The 17,438-nt window shown below is 40.5% G+C and overlaps 1 protein-coding gene across 1 annotated transcript; it reads left to right on the forward strand.

Annotated features, from left to right (window-relative positions):
* Window positions 1-764: 764 nt before the first annotated feature.
* Window positions 765-12,256, forward strand: actr3b (actin related protein 3B). The gene is made up of 12 exons (XM_014181453.2): window positions 765-1,020; window positions 1,805-1,860; window positions 2,304-2,428; window positions 2,727-2,837; window positions 3,166-3,261; window positions 5,576-5,683; window positions 7,334-7,477; window positions 7,641-7,814; window positions 8,523-8,615; window positions 10,365-10,490; window positions 10,653-10,736; window positions 11,293-12,256. The coding sequence occupies exons 1-12, from the start codon at window positions 977-979 to the stop codon at window positions 11,386-11,388; spliced, it is 1,257 nt and encodes a 418-aa protein (XP_014036928.1). The 5' UTR covers window positions 765-976; the 3' UTR covers window positions 11,389-12,256.
* Window positions 12,257-17,438: the final 5,182 nt, after the last annotated feature.

The raw sequence follows: 17,438 nt of genomic DNA on the forward strand, positions 1-17,438 counted from the left end.
ATTCAGATGCCACCTTGCGGTGTGAGTATTGAAATACATTGGTGCCATGGCATTTAGTTTTTTGCAGCTTCTTCACAAAATTACAAGGTTATTTAATTGCATACACCTTAGCCATATCATTTAGCGAAACATTATTTTCAAGAATACTTTCACAGGTTTCAATAAAGCATTTTTTTCTGTAGCCTAACAGCTGATCCTGTATTAGAAATCACTACATGACAGAGCATTTTCGAATGAGAAACTGACTCACGGTCAGGTGTGCAAGTTCCCATTCCCTACTAAGCTCAAGTGGAGAACGGAGCCAGCCAGCTTGTTTTTATTTTTTCAATTTTCCCTTTGACTCGGGAAGCACTCTCGCTGTCAAACTACTAGAAATAGAAACAGAGAGAAAGAGGCAGAGCGAGAGGGATAACTGGGCCCAAAATCGGTCTTCTCCAGCAGGTGGCGTTTTTGTGTTTTTTCGCTCACCAAAGCAAGGAATTTTTGCATGGAGGTCAACGAGAGAGTGTCAAATTTGGTTAACAAAAATGTGAATGGTTTATTTTCTACGTATGGCTTATTTGATCGACTAGAAGTTTCGTAATGCCTATGTTTTTGCGAGTGTACTGATTTAAGTAGGACACTTGACATCCTGGCAACTTTGAGAAAAAACACTTTATATTGGAGTTGTGCCTGTTGTTGCGCGTATCTGCCCTCTCATTGGCTAGAATGGTCCCACCTAATCGTGCCCCCTCCCATTTGCCTTCCATTTTTGAAGACATTTATTTTCATTGTTAGAGCGGCCACTTGAGTATCTGGTCAATATAATAGATACTCTGTAATATAAATAACGGTACAGGGAAATAAGCGAGCACGGGGCAGTGCAATCAGCCGTGTAGCCAACCTTCAATCATACATTGTGTTTAAACTAGCTGATACAGTTGTTGCAAATAATCTATGGTGTTCTAGTATCGATAGGACAATCGTCAACACGAGCATGGCAACTCCTCTACCTCCTTGCGTGATAGATTGTGGGACAGGGTGAGTTTGTTTACTTGAAACAGCTAAGCTTGCTCTGAAGATACAGTATGTGATCTGCCTCGAAAAGGACATTTACTAACGTTAGGCTATGTTATGCCACCAATCAAGACAACCTTTGCCACCCAAGTGGAAAGCACCTGCCTGCAAAGTTAACTTGAGAATAAGATTAAATAATACTATAAAAATGTCATAATGTATAATATGTAATAATAAATACTTTGTAATGTATTTTAGGTCTATAGCTAAGATGTAAATAAATGTAAATAAAGTGCCATTGGCCACTGCTGTAGTGTCCTCTAAAACTTAGACTATTTTAGCCGTAGAGGAGCCTACTGTTTTCTGAATCCGAAGGCCTGTTAACTCACAGGTGTGATTAACTTGATGAATAACTCAGCATGTGGGCAGTACATTTTCCAAGATCTCAATGAATTAAACAGCTGCATGTTTTGGCTAACAATATACATTTTAGAGGAGATACATTTTTCCTCCATGATGAATTAGTGTGGTTAAACAGGAAGTTTTACTTAATCAGAAAGGCTGGGGTCGAGATAGAACCTGATGCTGTAAATGTATTATAGGGAACTAATTACTAAGCTTTCGGTTGTTTCTGAAAGGTTAATTGCAAATTGATCGGTAGAGAATATATTGACAAATGCATTCTGCTTAGTCCATGGTACAGAAAATAAATAAATTATTCAGTTGTATATTTGCACAATGCTTAGGGGCAAACATTGTAATCTTTGCTGTGTTATGATGACTTTGTGCTGTTTTTCTTTGAATGCAGATACACCAAGATTGGATATGCTGGAAACACAGAGCCACAGTTTATCATGCCATCCTGTAAGTATACTGTATAGCTTATGTTGCAGATGTTTTAAACACTATCCACTTCTAACTTGAAGATGGCTTTATTTACATCAGTTTTGGAGTTTAAGGTTTTGGTTTTTGGATTTGAATCAAGCTCTGCCTTGGGAAAGCACTAATTAAAGGCAGTGTAGCCTCCCATCTCATCACACGGCTGTGTAACCTTGAGCAAGTTACTGCACTCCAGCTGTCATTTCACTCATTACCATCAATTCATTTCTCAAGGGAACGGACAACAAATGACTTTCAGACTGTTTTGATCTGTTCTTTGTTGAACACAGAGTTCTAAAATATGCTTGATAGCTGTGTGAACATATGAGCCTTGGTACGTCATCTGTCCATGTATATCGACTTGATGGACGGGAGGCCTAGAGAAGAATGTAACACCTGTTCGTTACCCTTATGTTTTTCCATTTCAGGCATCGCTATACGGGAGTCAGCCGGTGTAGGAGACCAGGCACAGAGGCGACTTGTGAAGGGAGTGGATGACTTGGATTTCTTTATAGGAGATGAAGGCATTGATAAGCCCAACTATGCAACCAAGGTGATTGATCCTACTCATAGGATCTGTCCCACTGGGCACAGATGTCAGTTCAACGTCAAGTTCAATGTGAATTCAACAAAAGATTTCACCATGTCATTGGATTTAGGTTAAAAGTTGGGTGAAAAAAAGACAAAGTGCCCTTACGCTGATTACTTTTTGCTAACCCTATCAGTTTTCTACGTTGATTCAACGTCATTAGGTTGAAGGTTGAAATGACATGGAAACAACGTTGATTCGACCAGTTTTCGCCCACAGGGGTGGTTTTGAGTTGTAACCATGTGGCCTTTTTTCTCCAAAGTGGCCCATCAGACATGGGATGGTGGAAGACTGGGATTTGATGGAAAAGTTCATGGAGCAGATCATCTTCAAGTATCTGCGGGCAGAGCCTGAAGACCATAGCTTCCTTATGGTGAGAGACAGTTTATTGTAAAGGTATTATATACCCCAGTATACTCCATAACACATATTTTGTTTGTTGTAACATATATGGGAATGAAATAGAGATATTGGTATTTATTTTTTATTTTTGAAACTGGTATTTCAGTATTTATAAATATCAATGAATGCACCCATTGCCCATTCTGAATTTAGTCAATGTTTTTCAAAATGAAAACAGTCAATAGATGCATGGTTTTTGTAAGACCTAATTTAAATTGTATTATTTTGTAGCTTTGCTGTTGTTGCTCTTAGACTGCCTCAGTTGGACTGTATAGTGTTTTTTATGTTTGTGTCCCCAGACAGAGCCTCCGTTGAATACGCCAGAGAACAGAGAATATCTGGCTGAGATCATGTTTGAGACCTTTAATGTCCCAGGCCTGTACATCGCAGTGCAGGTACAACAGAAATAATGTCCCATTCACACTATTGATCTGCGGTGGTGTTAATGAGGTGTAATACCCCAATGACCCCGTTCATGTATGGTTAGATACCAGTAGTATATAGTATAAGTATTGAGCATGTCTTATTATTATAACAATGAATTTGATATGATCATCCATTCACTCCATGTAAGCCTAGATAGCAATATACAGTACCAGTCAAAAGTTTGGACACACCTACTTATTCAAGGGTTTTTCTTAATTTTTTACTGTTTTCTACATTGTAGAATAATAGTGAAGACATCAAAACTATGAAATAACACATGGAATCATGTTGTAACCAAAAATGTATTAAACAAATCCAAATATATTTTATTTGAGATTCTTCAAAGTAGCCACCCTTTGCCTTGATGGCAGCTTTGCACATTCTTGGCATTCTCTCAACCAGCTTCACCTGCAATGCTTTTCCAACAGTTTTGAAGGAGTTCCCACATATGCTGAGCACTTGTTGGCTGCTTTTCCTTCTCTCTGCAGTCTAACTCATCCCAAACCATCTCAAATGGGTTGAGGTCGGGTGATTGTGGAGGCCAGGTCATCTGATGCAGCACTCCATCACTCTCCTTCTTGGTCAAATAGATTTAGGATGTTTTTGGTACATCATTGTTCTAGCCTATACTTCAAAATTAAACAAATTCTAGCAATCACCTATGAATCTGGAATGTACTATTCATACTGATTGGACTGGTTACCTTATGATACGCTCCAAACATCAATCCATGAGTCTGGGAGAGAATATATAGGCTTAGGTGATGCTGTTGGGTCATTGATTGTGCAGGGCGGCTTACAGAGTTAGCTTACAATTATAGTGAATTTGTCCATCTCCTCCTCTCCTTCATTCCTTTTTCGAGCACGCAGAGATAGGGGCTGTCAACAGTTTAAGTTAATTAAATGTGTTGCGCTATGAAAACATGTTACTATCGCTATTCCCAAACAGATTTAATTTGGTTTCCCAAATGAAGCACTGGGTAGCTGCAGGAACATGGTTGGAGAGCCCATAGCATACACAGTTTTGGTGGAATATCACCTGTCGTGCTGTGAGAGGCTGCATGCTCCTCAAACAGTGGTTGATGCGTGACGTGAAATAAGTGTTCTTATAAGCCCAGACATTTCTATATGCAATCCCGTGTGAAAGCAGAGTTTTTGATGGTTGCCACTAAAAAGAGTAGGATCCCAGCTGCTACTATATTTAGGTCTATTTCTCAGCTGCTCTGCTATAAAACCGGACTAGCCTCAGCATGATTTAAACTGGGAAAGCAGCCTCCATTCGCTATTCGAGTGCATAAGGAAGATGTCTTTTTTCCCCTGCTCCCTGTTCCTATAACACAAGGTTGGTGGTACCTTAATTGGGGAGGACGGGGTTGTGGTAATGGCTGGAGCGGAATAAGTGGAATGGTATCAAATACATCAAACACATGGTTACAGTTGTTTGATGCCATTTCATTTGCGCTGTTTCCGTACATTAATATGAGCCGTCCTCCCCTCAGCAGCCTCCTGTTGTTCCTACCCATTTGATATTGGGCCATTCTAAATCAATTTTCTTCTATATTAGTAAAGGCAAGATTAAATTGAGAATAGTCTGATGGTTGAAAATATGACGACTTGATGAGAGAACAGGGTGTGCAACCTGAGGCAAGGAACAGAGTGTCAGCTTTTTTTGCGACTTTTTATTGCGTATAGTCACATCATGCAGCCTAACTATGTTTTGATTTTTAAGGCAATCTAAGATTTGTATCATTCACAACTAAATTAGCCAATTAACTCAAAATCTATATTAGCATATAGGACCTGTTTCAAATGATCACTTTTACTCTCAACATTGCTCCGGAATGGGAAAAATATCCTTTCCATTTTATTCAGCCAAGTTCAATTATATTCTTCTTACTATAAAATCATATAAAATAATGGCACGAGACTTATCAGCGTAATATTGTCTGCTAAATGAACTAGTCTACAGCCTATGGCAGGGTGCATAGCCAGATAACATACAGTAGGCCAACTCATATTCTGTTCTTCTGAAATACATTTTCTTCATATCATAATGTTTCTTTAGACCTGCCTAAAATAAATAATGGATTTATTGTGATGGTGTATATTAAATGGCTTTATTAGACTTTTTTTCAATGTAGATGTTCCAAAGGCATACATCAGCAGCATGTATGCGTGGAGGCCTGGAGATTCTAAACATGTTTACAATATTTCATGACCGCCACAGCCCTAGGTCTAATCACATTGAAATCTGTCTCTCAGTGATTGTACTGGTTCATTTCAGGCAGTTCTGGCCCTGGCGGCATCATGGACGTCTAGACAAGTAGGCGAGCGAACACTGACAGGAATCGTGATTGACAGCGGAGATGGAGTCACCCACGCCATACCTGTGGTAACAAAAGCATATAGACGTTTTTTTGTTGTTAAAAGACAATATGACATAATAGGTCGCAGGCCTAATAGGTCATAGAGGCTTATAATCACACTTGTTGTGAAAGCTTAATGTTGTCTTTTGTCACATTAAACTGTTATGAAACCGTCCATCAACATTGGGGGTTGCCATAATCTTCCATGACAGAAGTGCTATGCCAACCTTATGAAGGCATTATAACCCTCAAAATGTGTTGGCATTCCTCAAGAAAAGCTAGGCCATCTTGGTTGCTTAGCTTTTATTGTGGGAACAAAACAGAAATGTCTTTCTTGTGAGTGGAAGGAGTTAGCAAGCCCAACTTAACTCCTTTATTGACCTGTTTTGATTGTGTGTCTGTCCAAATTCAAAGGAATGCCAATATACAACATGATCCAAGGCATCGTGGGTTAATGGGAGGATCCAATGAGGAAAGGCATGTAAGGGGATGTTTTATAACCATCCTATCCCTTCCCTGATAGAAACAGCCCTGTAACATGGGTTGAACCCCCCCCCCCCCCACCCCCCACCCCCAAAAGACCAATTAGTGGAACAAATATCAGAATTGGGCTGCCTGTGTAAACGCAGCCTAAGACTCCCATACTGTTTCTCAACAGTCCAAGGTGGCTTTTCCCTCCTCCAGGTCAAAGCAAATTCCCTTGTGGGGCTTCGCCATATTGCTTTTAGCTATCCTGTCTTTTTAAATCAGGGTTGCTGGCAGAGAGGAAACAAGGAGAAGTAGCCACTTTAGCTTATTGAGACGCACCACCTAAGTGCACATGACTCTCCTAAATATAACTCCCTCTCTGTAAAAGTGATATGGCATGAAGTTCTGTGTCTGTTGTTTATGATGAGTAAAATGCTGTGTAAAAATGTAATTATTGCTGGGATCCCGTATGTGGACTTTTTCTTTATGGCTATATATAAAATAGAATTGGATACCATAAAATAGAATACCATACAGTGAAAAACAAGTGCTGTACCCATATTGAGATATATTGGTACTTGTTAACGTAAAATTCCCAGCACGTTCATAGACTTGTTCAGATGCCTTCTTCACTGTCAGCTCTTTTCTAAATGCCCCCACCCCAATTCCATAGACTTTATTTAAAAGAATAGTCACTGGTATACCTGTTATTACTAAAGATGCACTATGCAGAAATCGCTCCGCCATTTCCTGGTTGCTAAAATTCGAATAAGTCGCCTTGTGACAAAACAAGCAAGTATAGTGTAGAGAATCATTGTACCATCTAAACCACTGGGAAATATCTTCTCCATAACCAAAAATATTGTATTTTCAGCTGTTTGAAGCTGGTGCACAAAACCGAAAGTAAAAGATGCAAAAAAACGAAACTTACAAACAGGAAGTATAGAAATAGTGCACATAGAACAGAACTATCGCTTCTTAGACCGGTTTTCAATGATAATGACAGATCTATGTGAATTTGGTCGGGTCGCCCAAAAAGTTACATATTGCAGCTTTAAGTGTTTCATGTTGTGCAAATTCATAGTTATGCTGCAGGTATAGAGTAACTTTGAGACATGATCAGGATCATATCATGTTAACCTGTTGTTGACTTGATATTTAGGATTCTTGACTGTTTGAGTCATTGTAACTTATGTGTCCTGTGCTAGGCTGAAGGCTACGTCATTGGGAGCTGTATAAAACACATCCCCATAGCAGGTCGAGACATCACCTTGTTCATCCAGCAGCTCCTCAGAGAGAGGGAGGTGGGCATTCCCCCGGAACAGTCCATGGAGACAGCCAAGGCAGTCAAGGTGAGGAGGAGAATAGTAGTGATGCTATCTAGCAACACCTAGCGACCTCTTTAAGAGGTTTTGATTGGTGTAATGGTTGTTGGACCGATGCTACATTATGTACATAAATGGACAATGTAAGCTCACACTTGTTTATTTGTTGTTTGTTGTTTTGTTTTCCCAGGAGAGGTACTGCTACATCTGTCCAGACATTGTGAAGGAATTTGCCAAATATGACACGGACCCTGGAAAATGGATCAAGCAGTACAAAGGCATCAATGCCATCAGCAAATCTGAATTCCACATAGATGTTGGATATGAACGCTTTTTAGGTCCAGAAATATTCTTTCATCCAGAGGTATTCATTGATATTCTGAATAATGGGTAGCGTTTATTTTATGCTACACTATTTATAAGAACTAACATGACAACAGTTATCAGCCAGTGTTCTTACCCAATAAGGATCCAATTGGATTAATTACTAATTTGAAATGAGTATCTTCAAGAAAGCACCAATTGTTGTCATGTAAGATATCAGTAAAAAAATATATAAATAATTGTTGTGCAGAATAAAGTTGAAAAATTTAAGATTATTGTCATTTAAAGGCCCAGTGCAGTCAAAATCATGGTTTCCATGTGTTTTATACATATTTACACACTGAGGTTGGAATGATAATGCCTTTTTAGTGTAAGAGCTGTTTGAAAAGAAAGCCTAATATTTCAGCCTGTTTTGGTGGGATGGCGTTTTGGCCAGCCTGGTGACCACCAGGCGGTAAATTAGTTAATAGACTTAAAATAATAAAGAGTTCCAATCCTATCTGACAATAACAGCTAGTTTTCAGTTTTCCCACTCCCGGACAGTCATAGCTAAATTCTTTCTTGAGAAATTGCTCTTTGCTAACAAGCTATTTTTGTTTCTTTGGAACATTTTAATTAAAAACAATAACAGTAATATTCTTAATTGTTACCCAGAAATGATTTGATATTGAGATAAAAACAGCTGCATTGGACCTTGCTTTAAGCATTTACATGTAATACCCACTAAATCTGCTCCTGTGTTTTACAGTTTGCCAACCCAGACTTCACGCAGCCAATCTCAGATATAGTTGACGAGGTTATAATGAACTGTCCAATAGATGTCAGAAGACCTCTATATAAGGTATGGCTTCAACACTACATTCTGCAATTGATTGTGTGATAGGGGAAAGCATGTGTTTCCAGTTTAACAATTCATTTAAGAAAGAATATGATTTGAAGATTATTTTAAATATGTCAGACTTGCTCTGCAATACATTTAGTAGTGACAGTTTTGATTCTGAATAGTTGTTCATATTTTGTCCACCAGGCGTCAGTGTACACCTTGTTATCATACTGGTAGATGCATGTTGGCCTTGGTGGAGGCAATGAGGGAACATGGGCTTGAACACGGCAGCTGACTTATTCAATGGCCATTTCAGTTCACTTTCTACTCTTCATTTAGCTTGGATCATGCCAACAAAACATATATTTTTTCTAAACACAGAATGAGTGCAAATTATCTTGCTCTCATGTGTTATAAATGTCTATGATCCCCATGCCACTGATCTGCATATCAAATTAAAACATCAAACTGGGGTATTTATGAAAAAACATTGAGACAAGTCATTGAACTTGTAATAGCCCAGTGAACCAACTGCCTGAAATAAAATATTGCAATCTTCTGGGCAATTGAATACATTTAACAATTCATTGAGCATCCTAACTATCCCCATGAGTCACAACACCTGAGGTGGACTATAAGCTTAAACCATCTTCTTCACAAATTGAAAGGTGGTCATCTGCAGTAAAACGCTCTGCTGCTGGGCTCTCATCTCCTCCTCTGACACGAGTAATAAATGGATTCATTTCAGAAAGGCAAAACATGGATGGAAAGAGGGATGAAAGAGGGAGGGAGAGAGGGATGAAAAATAGATGTAGAACAATATTTATTTTATTGCCCCAGAAGTTATTCCAGCTCAGCCCAATCCAAACAACGGGATACATTTCCTCCCAAAACCTCTAAAGTTTGTTAACAAACGATTGACCCCCTCGACCTGTAATGACGGAGGATCGCTGGTTGATCCCCTATTATCGCTGAACGTCAATATTTAATTAAGGTCAAATGAGTGTCCCGATTTTCCCTGAGCCTTTTCCTCTCTCTCTTTCTCGCTCGCTCTCATTAGGGTTTGAGACCTGACCAGTGTAGCCTTCACACATTTGATATCAGCACCTTTCAAGGGTTGTTATTTAAGCAATTAGGCCAGAGGGGGTGTGGTATATGGCCAATATACCACGGCTAAGGGCTGTTCTTAGGCACGACGCAAAGCTGAGGTGCCTTTATTGCTATTATAAACTGGTTACCAACCTAATTAGAGCAGTAAAAATAAATGTTTTGTCATACCTGTGGTATACGATCTGATATACCACAACTGTCAGCCAATCAGCATTCAGGGCTCGAACCACTCAGTTAATTATTTGTGATAAAGCCCTAATTCTGTGATGACATTGAAACCTAACTAGACACAGAAAGCATGCACAAAAATATTGAACATCTGTCGATGTGCCCATGAGAAAGGCATTTAACCCTAATTGCGCCAGGAGCATCATTCATAATGACTGACCCTGGCTGTGACCCCACACTCCATGGGTGTCTCAGGGAAAGTGGGATATTAAAAAAGTAAATTTCCAGTTCACACATGCGTATAAATTACATACTTGTATGTGTAAAAAAAGGACAAATATAAGCGCCCACCAATTATTAATTTTTTCTGTCTCTTGATTGTGTGTTTAGCCAGATTGACTACTTCTTGATGAATGAAAGTGTTGTTATTGTTTTGATGGGCTAGGAACCTGACACCCTGTAGTTGTGTTGTGTACTGACACATTACAGAATATTGTCCTGTCCGGCGGTTCCACCATGTTCAGAGACTTTGGCCGGCGGCTGCAGAGAGACCTGAAGCGGTCGGTAGACGCCCGTCTCAAATTGAGTGAGGAGCTCAGTGGAGGAAGGATAAAGGTGTGTCTGTTCATGCTTTCCTGCCTCCTATGGTCATGTTTGGCACGACAAAGATCATAGGAGTTGGCAATACAGATCTGACATTGTCCAGGCTATTGTGATGCAGGGTAGAAACTGGGCTCAGGATGGATGGTAATCTGTCTACTTTCCTGTTGTTTTCAGCCCAAGCCCATGGAGGTCCTGGTGGTTACACACCACATGCAGCGCTATGCTGTGTGGTTTGGAGGATCCATGCTTGCCTCTACGGTAAAGACCGCACACAGTGCACATGTACACACTCACACACAGAGCACGCACCCACGCATACACACAGATACACACTACATCTTCTACATGGTTATACTGCGAAGGTTAACAAGTTCTGTTATTATTATTATTATCATTCACTATCACAAATGTCTACTGTATTAATGTGTATATAGAATCAATATGTAGACAGTACTCAGCCTACAGATGTAGGATCTTCATTTGATTACTCTTTTGTTGCTGAACATTTTCCTGCACAATAGTGTATTCTAGGTTTAAAAAGGCTTCTAAAGTTCATTATTTCCACTTTATGTCTGACTTTGCCCTAACGAAAAATGGATCAACTCCTACAAAAAATGTCCATTAATTACATCTACATAATAATTCAAATGTCCTGTTGCTGCAGGATTATTTTCCTGCTGTAGCAAACTGGCTCAAATTAAGATTGTACATCTGTAATAATGCTGTGTCTGGTGTTATCCAACCTTTTTCATCTGCCTAAAGTACTGAGATACTGTTGCTCCTTGCTTTTGTATTCTGTTTTTTTCCTTCACAGCCTGAGTTTCTCCAGGTTTGTCACTCAAAAAAGGACTACGATGAGTTTGGCCCCAGCATCTGCCGCCATAACCCAGTCTTTGGTACCATGTCCTAATGCTAGAACCCACACCTACAGAACCTGCTGTTGACCCCGGCGTGGGTTCAGTCCATGCCTCGTGATTGATGTCCTTAGTTTACCACCATAGCACTCTAACCTACCACACAAGAACCCCTTAGACGTTGACGTGCAATTGAATTTGTCAACTACAGTATATTGTACAATCGGTATAGGCTAATTAGAATTAATGTGAAGGATGAAAGTCATTGAATTAGACAAAGACCTCTTATAGCACACATACAGTGAATTTTCAATATTGTCATTGTAGCAACATTGCAGACTATTTAATAGAATTAAACAAGAAAAAATCTAAACTGGAACACTTTGGTTGAAGCCATGAACTAAAGACTGTTTTCTTGCACCTACTCTCTTAGTTTCGCTGTACACTCTTAAGATTAACTTTAGACCCCATCCCAGGCTGCATGAATCATGTGGGAAGGCAACCCACGCTACCTCTGGAGCAGCCCAAGTTACATTTGTCCAATATCCATAGAATGTCATGCTTTGAAATTGTATATAGAATATATAGATAAAGATACTATATATTACGATATAACATATTTAAAAATGTGTTTATATTTGTATTAAAGATTATCAGAACAGGCATATAAAGATGTAGATTGTATGCTGTTCTTCATTGACGTGAAATAGTGTAACGTGAAAGAAGAGATATTTCGTTTATTAGGTCCAAAAGTATTTATACAATTATTTTTGTCAGTCACAAAATATCTATGGTAAATAATGATATTGAAGTATTTATTTATACATTTCTGTGTATCTGGAAGTTATTTCCATAGGGAACTGGGCTCGTTAAAAATAAAACTGCTGTATGAGGCTAATGTGAATAAAGGTACTTGGCACCTCATGGCTTGTTGTTTCTGATTGATAGCTAATGCGATGCTTTCCAATACAGACATACAGTAAATTACTGTCTTTAGTACCAGGAAACATTTCATTCATTTGTTTATTGTGTCCATTTCTGGAAAGTGTATTATGTAGACTTTGTAGTTGTATACAGCCCATTGCCTCCCGAGTGGTGCAGTGGTCTAAGGCACTGCATCTCAGTGCAAGAGGCGTCACTACAGTCCCTGGTTCGAATCCAGGCTGTATCACATCCGGCCGTGATTGGGAGTCCCATAGGGCGGCGCACAATTGTCCCAGCATTGTCTGGGTTTGGCCGGGGTAGGCCGTCATTGTAAATAAGAATTTGTTCTTAACTGACTTGCCTAGTTAAATAAAGGTTAAATAATAAAAACAATTATACTGATTGTCTTGTTTGGGGTTGCCACAGAGTCAGGCAAAGTTGCAATTGTTATTCAGTTACTGTATCCAATCTCTATGGCCAATGGCATACATAATAATGGATTTGATGGTGTAAAAAAACAACTGATATTCTTGTTCCATGTGATATTAATAGCAGTGGTATTCTTTATGATATAAGCTCATGTCGTGGTATCGTATTTTTCCTGATCAGCGTTCAATCCATGTTAAAAGCTCAATATTAGCAAAAGTAAGAGGCCAACTTCCTGCAAGGCCTCCGCAAACCATAAATATGTCCTCTTGTTCTTTAATGAATGCTCAGAAGGCATTACAATGGAACTAGGAGTTCTCTGAGTGAACTTGGCACACCCCTCCCGGGACACACAGTCGTTTGATCCAGAGTAAATCTGTGGGTGTCACGTGTAAATTGTACTCTCAACAGCTTGCCTGAAAAATAACCTTGTGACCCTGTTGAACACTGATAAGCAGTGTCATTACTATTTATCGCAAAGCAATAATCTCCCACTGAAGTATTACAGATCAAATACAGTATCTTTCATAATGATCATCTAGTATTGCAACCAGAGGGAAATAAACTCTGGACCACCATTACTCCACACACAGAGACGCATACAAAGCTCTCCCTCGCCCTCCATTTGGCAAATCTGACCATAATTATATCCTCCTGATTCCTGCTTACAAGCAAAAATTAAAGCAGGAAGCACCAGTGACTAGATCAATAAAAAAGTGGTCAGATGAAGCAGATGCTAAGCTACAGGACTATTTTGCTAGCATGGACTGGAATATGTTCCGGGATTCCTCCGATGGCATTGAGGAGTACACCACATCAGTCATTGGCTTCAATAAGTGCGTCGATGACGTCGTCCCCACAGTGACCGTACGTACATACCCCAACCAGAAGCCATGGATTACAAGCAACATCCACACTGAGATAAAGGCAAGAGCTGCCGCTTTCAAGGAGCGGGACTTTAACCCGGAAGTTTATAAGAAATCCCTCTATGCCCTCCGACGAACCATCAAACAGTCAGTACAGGACTAAGATCGAATTGTACTACATTGGCTCTGACGCTCGTCAGATGTGGCAGGGCTTGCAAACCATTATTGATTACAAAGGGAAGCACAGCCGAGAGCTGCCCAGTGACCCGAGCCTACCAGACGAGTTAAACCACTTCTATGCTTGCTTCAAGGCAAATAATATTGAAACATGCATGAGAGCACCAGCTATTCTGGAAGACTGTGTGATCACGCTCTCCGCAGCCGATGTGAGTAAGACCTTTAAACAGGTCAACACTCACAAGGCCGCAGGGCCAGACGGATTACCAGGATGTGTACTGCGAGCATGCGCTGACCAACTGGCAAGTGTCTTCACTAACTTTTTCAACCTCTCCCTGTCCGAGTCTGTAATACCAACATGTGCCCAAGAATACTAAGGTAACCTGCCTAAACGACTACCGACCCGTAGCACTCACATCTGTAGCCATGAAGTGCTTGGAAAGGCTGGTCATGGCTCACATCAACACCATTAACCCAGAAACCCTAGACCCACTACAATTTGTATTCCGCCCTAACAGATGCACAGATGATGCAATCTCTATTGCACTCCACATTGCCTTTTCCCACCTGGACAAAAGGAACACCTATGTGAGAATGCTCTTCATCGTCTACAGCTCAGCGTTCAACACCATAGTGCCTTCAAATCTCATCAATAAGCTAACGACCCTGGGACTAAACACCTCCCTCTGCAACTGGATCCTGGACTTCCTGACGGGCCGCCCCCAGGTGGTAAGGTTAGGTAACAACACATCCGCCACGCTGATCCTCAACACAGGGACTCCTTAGGGGTGCGTGCTCATTCCCCTCCTGTACTCCCTGTTCACTCATGACTGCACGGCCAGGCACAACTCCAACAACATCATTAAGTTTGCCGATGACACAACAGTGGTAGGCCTGATCACCGACAACGACGAGACAGCTTATAGGGAGGAGGTCAGAGACCTTGCCGTGTGGTGCCAGGACAACAACCTCTCCCTCAACGTGATCAAGAGAAAGGAGATGATTGTGGACTACAGGAAAAAGAGGACTGAGCATGCCCCCATTCTCATCAACGGGGTTGTAGTGGAGCAGGTTGAAAGCTTCAAGTTCCTTGGTGTCCACATCACCAACAAACTAACGTGGTCCAAGCACAGCAAGACAGTCATGAAGAGGGCACGATAAAACCTATTCCCCCTCAGGAGACTGAAAATATTTGGCATGGGTCCTTAGATCCACAAAAGATTCAACAGCTGCACCATCGAGAGCATCCTGACTGGTTGCATCACTGCCTGGTATGGCAACTGCTCGGCCTCCGACAGCAAGGCACTACAGAGGGTAGTGCGAACGGCCCAGTACATCACTGGGGCCAAGCTTCCTGCCATGCAGGAACTCTATACCAGGCGGTGTCAGAGGAAGGCCTTAAAAATTGTCAAAGACTCCAGCCACCCTAGTCATAGATTGTTCTCTCTGCTACTGCACGGCAAGCGGTACCGGAGTGCCAATTCTAGGTCCAAGAGGCTTCTAAACAGCTTCTACCCCCAAGCCATAAGACTCCTGAACACCTAATCAGATGGCTACCTAGGCTATATGCATTGCTCCCCCCCTCTTTTACACCGCTGCTGCTCTCTGTTGTTATCATCTATACATAGTCACTTTAATAACTCTACCTACATGTACATATTACCTCAATTTACCGGTGCCCCCCTGTATATAGTCTCGCTATAGTTATTTTACTGCTGCTCTTTAATTACTTGTTACTTTTATTTCTTATTCTTATCTGTATTTCTTTTAAACTGCATTATTGTTTAGGGGCTCGTAAGTAAGCATTTCACTGTTGTATTCGGTGCATGTGACTAATAAAATTTGATTTGATTTGATTTTGATTTGAGCATGGTTTTTGACGAAGGAGTTCCACCATCAGTGTGATATGTACCGTGAAAAACAGGAATCGCTATCCCTGATGAAGTCTCTCCTTGGCAGCTTATTACATAGAAAAGTCTATCTGAAATCACATGGTGGATGGAAAGTGCAGAGGGAAGCCGAGGCGTGACGTGAGTCAAGAGGGATGTAACCTTGGCCAGTGAGCAAAGTGTCAAACTGCACTTTGTCTATCCTGTAAAACTCAGTGGACAGAACAATGTGGGGAGTTACTCAACATTGGAGGTTGGCTGTTTCAGTATAAGTGTTAAAAGTGTCCCTCATCACTTGATACCTGACTAAAGAACAGCCATTTGTAGTCAGTTGAGCATTTGCTACGCTACCTCCTGGCATACCTTGGAGAAACGTTGAGTATATGGTAGCAGTCTAAAGCTGCCGACCAGGCTGTACAGAGACATAACATATTATATGCTTTAAAATAAGACATTTTTCCTGTCAGCTTTAAGTAAAGTGTTACCAAAGTTGTTCCATTATTTTGTTTCCCCTACCCTCCCTGCCCACCTTTTTCAAGCCTGCCTTAATATTCCTCTATTCCTATTAGAGGTGTGGATGCTCCAGTCCAGAGAGACTCATTACTGAAGGGAGTGCCTGGGTGGATGTCACCCCAGGGTTGGAGCTCATCTAATTAGAATTAGGGCATAATCACACCCTACCGACATACTGTTACCCTGAACACTGAGGGGGAAAATGGAAATTGAGGCCAATGGATTTCCATAGAGTCAAACTAGAGTAATGTACACAATCTAGCATAAAGAGTTCATAAATCAGGAGTGTACAGTAGCTGGAAATTCAGACATGGGTCCATATCCGGAAAGGGAAATTATTGATTTCTTTGTTTGAATAATTGATTACATTTTATCCATATTTTCTTTGCTTAGTTGTCAAGTCGTTGTGATGACAAATTAATTAATGCAAAATCCCCAGTAATACATACAGGCACTGCTCAACAAAAATAGGACATCACTGGTTGGCTGTACTCACCACATAGCCGACATCCCACTGGGCAAAAACTGATTGAATCAACATTGTTCATCATTTATTTGTATTTTTTATAAGTGATGACGTTGAATCAACGTGGAAAACTGATTGGATTTGCAAAAAGTCATCAACGTCAGGGCATTTCATATTTTTTCACCATACCTTTAACCTAATGTAAATCAAAACTAGATGTTGAAATTACGTCTGTGCCCATTGGGATGATGCCATCAGAAGTTTGAAATGGCAGCTATTATGACTTGTCATTACAGATCATAGCATTGATATCTGACATAACAACAGCTGACTTAGTTTTGAAGAGAGTATGTGTGTGTGTGTGTGTGTGTGTGTGTGTGTGTGTGTGTGTGTGTGTGTGTGTGTGTGTGTGTGTGTGTGTGTGTGTGTGTGTGTGTGTGTGTGTGTGTGTGTTCAGTGTGAGTAGCGATTAGTCTGTCATATCTTCCCTCCTCCCACACCAATAAAGCTGGTTATTATGATGTTCATAAATTCCCTTACATCAGCAGAAATGCTGTTGGTAGCAGAGCAATTACACTAGGCTCGGCTAAAAACTCAAACTCAGCAGAACGTTCATTGTTTTAATACAGACACATTGTGGGGCTTAGAAAAACAGCTGTCCCCAAAAGCTCATGAATATCTTTACATGAATGTATGCATACAAGGCTCAGGCTGCCACATTAATATTATTTGCATAATATGTAATTATGCAAATTCACATGGATGTTAGAGGGCCTTACTGAAGAATGTGTTTGTTTCATATGATTGTTTTTTGCTTTTCGTGTTTTTGTTTGTTTTTCATGTAT

Source organism: Salmo salar, chromosome ssa29, assembly GCF_905237065.1.
Source record: "Salmo salar chromosome ssa29, Ssal_v3.1, whole genome shotgun sequence".
NCBI classification, from domain to species: domain Eukaryota; kingdom Metazoa; phylum Chordata; class Actinopteri; order Salmoniformes; family Salmonidae; genus Salmo; species Salmo salar.

What these genes read in the sequence shown, in the direction of transcription:
- actr3b (XM_014181453.2), top strand. Translation starts at nt 977, where the DNA reads ATGGCAACTCCTCTACCTCCTTGCGTGATAGATTGTGGGACAGG. An exon ending in AAATATTCTTTCATCCAGAG is followed by an intron (nt 7,815 to 8,522) that starts GTATTCATTGAT and finishes TGTGTTTTACAG; the next exon opens with TTTGCCAACCCAGACTTCAC. An exon ending in TCAGTGGAGGAAGGATAAAG is followed by an intron (nt 10,491 to 10,652) that starts GTGTGTCTGTTC and finishes TGTTGTTTTCAG; the next exon opens with CCCAAGCCCATGGAGGTCCT.